This window comes from Ptychodera flava, chromosome 6 (genome assembly GCF_041260155.1).
Source record: "Ptychodera flava strain L36383 chromosome 6, AS_Pfla_20210202, whole genome shotgun sequence".
Classification (NCBI taxonomy): domain Eukaryota; kingdom Metazoa; phylum Hemichordata; class Enteropneusta; family Ptychoderidae; genus Ptychodera; species Ptychodera flava.
Genome location: NC_091933.1, coordinates 19,965,818 through 19,971,738, shown reverse-complemented (window position 1 = coordinate 19,971,738; position 5,921 = coordinate 19,965,818). Strand labels below are relative to the sequence as shown.

General features: G+C 44.7%; 1 protein-coding gene across 1 annotated transcript; it reads right to left on the bottom strand.

Annotated features, from left to right (window-relative positions):
- Nucleotides 1–3,073: 3,073 nt before the first annotated feature.
- LOC139135086 (uncharacterized) lies at nucleotides 3,074–5,674 on the bottom strand. The gene is made up of 2 exons (XM_070702316.1): nucleotides 4,613–5,674; nucleotides 3,074–4,054 (listed from the first exon to the last, which is right to left on the bottom strand). Exons 1-2 carry the CDS (start codon nucleotides 5,601–5,603, stop codon nucleotides 3,207–3,209), a joined length of 1,839 nt encoding a protein of 612 aa, XP_070558417.1. The 5' UTR covers nucleotides 5,604–5,674; the 3' UTR covers nucleotides 3,074–3,206.
- Between the last annotated feature and the right edge of the window lie 247 nt (nucleotides 5,675–5,921).

Below are 5,921 nucleotides of genomic sequence, written 5' to 3'. Positions count from 1 at the left end.
ATAGTGCGCCCTCAATAGGGAGTGTGATCATATGTAAATGCGACCTTTAGTTCCGTGACCTCTAGCCATGCCTACTTCCCTCTCCATATGGCCGGCCATGCGTACAGACGTCGCTGTGTTTACTGACGTCGCTGTGTTTACTGTACTAATTTCCCAAAATTCTTGCAAAATAATGAACTACTTTGAATAAATAAACTTGTATCATCTTTATTATTGACTATCTGACACCATGTCTCTGCTACCTCCATGCTGAGACTCATTCTGTACGCCTGCTAACTTTCTTGAAGATAAGAAGAACACGTATTTTCGACCATTTTCCCGTGAGCCGTCGACGGCTTCTACGATGTTTGCTCGATCGCGCGTACAACGCACTGAATACTTTACCGGACTTTCTTTCCTCTGCGTTTTTGCCAAGAACAACAGTCGCCAGAGCCGTAACAAACATGTTGCTCCATGCTTGAGGTCGCCGGTAGCCCTGGTGCTTTTTGACGCTCATTAATGCAGACTCGCCCACATAAATATATGAATATTTATGATGCATTTTAAGTAACCAGGTACTTAGCGGCGCTGATGGTCTTGGCTTGGCGAAGAGCTGCTCCCCTTGGGAAATTAGTACAGTAAGCATAGCGAGGACAGGAAGTAGGAATGGCTAGAGGTCACGGAACTAAAGGTCGCATTTACATATGATCACACTCCCTATTGAGGGCGCACTATACATGCCAATACAAGCTACACAAAAGACAGCTACACAAGTGTTGTGCTCTTCAGGCTCAGCTAGTTTATTTGTAACATTGAAAAAGAAAGAAAAACGCTGTAATATTGACTTATATAGCCATTTGTGAGCCCCTGTGGTTATACGACCTCCCACAACATATGTATGCCACGCAGAGCTAGCTCGTTAGCTACAACTAAATCGATCGATTTTCGGCTCGATCTATCGATCCCGTACCCGATCTTCCCGCCACTGCAACCTAACCTTGCAGTGGTGGACAGATCGAGTACGGGATCGATAGATCGAGCCGCAAATCGATCGATTTAGCAGACTACCCAGCTAACGAGCGCCTGTGGTTATGTCCTCTCCCTAGATCCCTGTCCTACTTTACTGGTCGTTCGCTGAATAGAACGGGAAAATGAAAATTGATCTGCTCGCCTGCCAAATGAACAGCGTTTAGCAAAACAGCTTCCTTAGTAGTTGTGGGTCCTTAGCTGTGTTGTTTTACGACTTTTAACCCCCATGATGGAGGGGTTAAAAGTCGTAAAAATCACATCAGCCCTGAAAGGGGATAAATCCCGCCTGAAAACACGACAGCTGTGGACCCACAGCTAGTTCTTTGGCTGACCCTATACTTACATACTCTGATACTTGCGACCTTTTACATTTGCAAATGAAATGAAGCTTGCTGGCACAAAACAACCACAACAACCATACATCTACTTGTATATACAAAGTATCCGCAAGTCTGTGTAAAGTAGGCTTAATATGTTACCATTTTATAAACCTCATATGTGCGTTTTGAAAGTATTTAGGCCTAATATTAAAATGTTGACACTATGTCATGCGAGATGCGACTTGTTGTATGGGACGATGGCAAAATATAGATATGCTATCATGAAAAGTGCGGATCCAAACCATATGTTGTAGGCCCTTCCACTTTTGAAAATGGAGGGGCCATGTCCCCCTGTCCGATGTCCCTCTTCCCGCTACCTACGCCACTGAAGAGTATAAGCAAACGGACGGAGATTGAACAATTCTACAGTACACATACAGTAAATAAATAAATAAATAAATAGATAAATAAGTACATCCAGTTGCTTAAGTGAACGACAGCATTGCAGCAATAGATGCGGTCTAAAACTTTTTAACTGCACTGCAGAAAAAACAGTCCGAGGTTTCGTACAGGTCAGCCCTCGACGACCTCCATACCGTACGTGGCCCGTCTCAGACTACATTTATTGATAGTGTCTGTGGAGGGGGATGTTTGCGTAATTTTAGGAGTACAAATTTTTTTTTATGATAGAAATATTATTATTATTCAGTAAATAGAAGTTCACGCCATCTAACTCTTCTCCTGTACTGTCAGGAAGTGAAGTCGTCTTCCGAGCCACTGCTATGCGGTTTATCGAGACTGTTACGCATAATTTTGTAAAAAGGTATTTCCAATCAGAAACATGTAATTTGACTATTTTAAATTCCGAAGTTGTCAAATATAAAGTAGTTCCGGTTCGCTTTCAGTCAAATGTTGACTATGCAGCCCGCGCGCGACGTCATCAACAAGTTACAATTGAATCCTATGGAGCACAGGACGTTCGATATACGAGGTATAGGTGACATAAAATCTATTTGATCCACCATATTCGAACTTGCCATTCGTCACAGTACTTGAATGAGAAAGCATATGCACTCTGGGTATACGATTAAGGTGCAAGAAATATCCCTACACCAATAAGAGACAGTCAATGTCTACTGGTGGACGCAAAGTAGTCTTAGTCCACATCTGACCCCAATAAAACGCGAAACATTTCCGGTTGGGTACAGGGTAACATGAGCAAACTAAATGGTCATTGTATTGTCAAACAACTTTCGCACGTACCCAGTGGCGCAGAATTCGGCTAGCGGAGGTGTGGCAAAAACTGCAGCGCGAGGTGTACGCTTAGTATACTCACTGATTCACTGCACTATTTGCAAAAGGCTACGGGCAGCACCAATTAAGACGCAATGTGTATTTGTTTCAATAACTTAACTCTCGAAATTCCGTTTAATTAGCCAGCGAACTATTTTATTTTTAGAGCGGTTATTTTCGCCCTTATTATACGCTTCCTTGGCTTCACCAATGTGCACCACCCTATCTGTCGCCGTATACAGCTGCGCATGCGCTTAAAACTTTTGTTGAATGATCGCCATTTAAAGCACAGCATACACTAGAACCATGGCTTCGATCGCAGAACGCTGTTTTATGGCAGAGTTGATTGCAAATCAAAAAAAAAAATATGATGAAAAACATAAGTTATAAGTAAGTTTACACATCACCTGAAATAAAAATCAGGTGCGGTTAACTTTATTATAAGTGGAAATAGTCACAAGTACTGAATATATATTGGTTAAATATTGGTTAACAAGGTTTATACTTGGTAAAAACTTAAACATGCATTAAGAGGTACTTATGCTTAGAAATATGTCACTAAAAACTGAGAGGAACCGAATGATCCTACACGGGAGTGATTGTGCCACTGCCCCGTTGGTTCTGCTGTGTCCGTTGTCGCTGACTTGGTAGATTAACGTAGTCGGGTACAGGGACCACACTTCTGACCTCCAAAGTCAACCCCTCAAGCCCGATGGAGAAAGCGGGATAAAGGGGTACTTGTGCCCGCACGTCGTTGAATGTGAACAATCTGCGCCTCGTGTCGATGCGGTAAAATGTTAGCGAGCGATTGTCCATGTCAAGTAACAGTCCCATGGTCAACTTGCCTGGCTGACGTTCTTGCGACGCACCAGCATCACTATGACAAGTCGGTATGTTTGATTCTTGGAGGCTGATTACCCTGTTACCGTGGCGGACGAATCGGTATCCGACCCCGCTCACCTCCATACACCACGCACAAGTGTCGGCAGTCAGTAACTCGTCGCGCTTTCCACGCCCGCTACTAACACCGAAGGTGAAAAGCCAATCTCTTGTCAGTGGGACGTCGGGCAGCTGGCAGATGACTATCAACCAGTGTTGTCCTTGCGTGAAAGCCCTGTCAGCCAGCACCGTGCAGGAAGGGCCAACGTACTGACCCTGTCTGTCAGCCGGTTCAGGCTTTGCCGGAGCCATGGGGTGTGGATCTTGAAGGGGTGCCGCGCTGGATGAGTAAGACATATCTGTGTACTGACAAAGCCGGCATCGATCGGGTTGGTGCTTCGTCGGGCTGAACGGTAACTCGGGAATGTTGTTGCCGTGGACGTCGTTATGGTTGTGTGGAGTGATGATCCGTTGCACTTTGTTTTGCTCGAGAAATTCGAGAGATTTGTGTGCCGTTTTCCGATCTAGCTTGAAAAAGGATTGCGCAGATGGGTCTGCAGAGGAAAAGAATGAAGAATGTTCTGTCAGCACAATGGTTGCAATACCAATGAGGAGTATAGGAACTCTATTTTCTTTCAACATTGTACAAATATATATATATATATATATATATATATATATATATATATATATATATATATATATATATATATATATATCAACGCAATGTTGATCATGCGTTGTGTAGACAGTCAACTCTGAGTAGTCTGTGTCAGTCATGTGTGGACTCACATGTAAATTGATTGAAAACATTTGACAACTACATTCTGTAGTCTGAAGTAGCGTCAGAAAGAGCTTCACAGAGCAATGGAAAATAGTTAATGATACTATGATGTAGTTTTACTTGTCACGTGATAATCTTTACTAGTCCGCACAAACTCGGTATTAAACACTATCAGAAGTCATACACTTGCTGGTACTGGGTATTCGACTGTCATCTTGAAATTGGCTTCGCATAAAAACTCGGCTTTTGAGTTTTACTCAGTAGCTAGTTACCGGTCACACTTAGATGATGAAGTTCCGCAGTGGAAAGTTGAACAATCGAGACATACCCCTTAATGTCGCCCCGTACGCAGGTTGGTATTCTCCAATGTTTGGCACCTGCTGACTGTTAACGTTGCTCACGTGTGAGTCACGTGAATCGGGGAGTGTGGCCTCTCCTGGTCCATCATCTACTGTTGCAGGAGGGGTACGCACACCTCCAGAGTTCCGCTCACGTCCTAAACCTTCGGAGTTGCTCTGGGCATCCGGGGAGAGGTTGTCATGCAACTGTTCTTGTCGGTCTGTCGCCAATGGTTCTTGACGCCGGGCCTCGTTGGCAGGCGAAGTCGTCAAAGGGGCTGCCGCAGCCCCTTCTTCCTCGTTCGCAAACTGCCTCAGAGAATCGGCAGATTCGTCCGAAGATGGAGATGAGGATGAGACAAGATCAGGTACATCGTCTCCGTCTTCGACAGACGGTGTTGAGGACTGAGCACTTGGGTCTCTCTCCCTACGGTGAAGACCGGACTCAGTTCGTGTCGCAGCTGCCTCTCGGGATCGGAATCCGGGCGTCGCATCTCGTCCAGTATCAATGCCTCGGTGGGGCATTGATGTGTTCGGGGGATATTGCACAGTCCCATTGGTCCTAATGCTGAGCCTATTGGCCGATGTAGCTGCTTGCCACACGTTATCTAGCCCCCGACCTACAGCTGATGATTCATGAGCCCTCTGAAAATGTTGATTCACGTGTCTTCCCCGATTCCTCGGAAATGATTGCATGTTGGCGAAAGTTGGAAAGCTGTACGGCATCTGTGGGCGACCGTTGGAAAACGCCTGTCTTTGAATAACATCGTAGTATGCATTCGACCCGGGCACTGGGGGATAGGATTGCTGGGTGTTGTTATGGTCTAGCCTTTGGTACAAGTAGAAGGGATTGTGGTGGTACACTGGATGTGAAGGATTTCCGTGTCCCGCCGCAACGTGATTATTATAGATCACTGTGGTTGCCAAGGATGCGGGGTGTCCAGGAGTGTAATGGTTCCTTATATTTCCACGATTAGTCATTGCGTCTGGTTGCCGTGGCGTCGTATCGGGATTACTGGTTGCGTCACGTTGGGACCTGCGTTCTGAGAGTCGCTCTGCAAGAGAAAATGAAATCCTTGACGAACCTACATCATGATTATCGAAAAGCCAATGGGATTTCCTCACAACAAGAAACGTCTGTTTGAGTTCAACAAACCAATTAAATTCCAAAATAGTTAATCATGTTATTTTAATAATTGAATATTTTAAGTTGCATGTGTGTTTTGCCCGGTACGATCTGTTCTTTTGTCTCTTTTTCATCTTTCCGCGCATCACTTCAAAATTTTACTTTTCCGCAAA

Excerpts from the sequence above, each read along its gene's own strand:
- LOC139135086 (XM_070702316.1), bottom strand. The coding sequence starts at position 5,603 with ATGACTAATCGTGGAAATATAAGGAACCATTACACTCCTGGACACCCC. Across the intron at positions 4,055-4,612 it reads GTACGGGGCGACATTAAGGG|ACCCATCTGCGCAATCCTTT; the intron begins GTATGTCTCGAT and ends TTTCCTCTGCAG.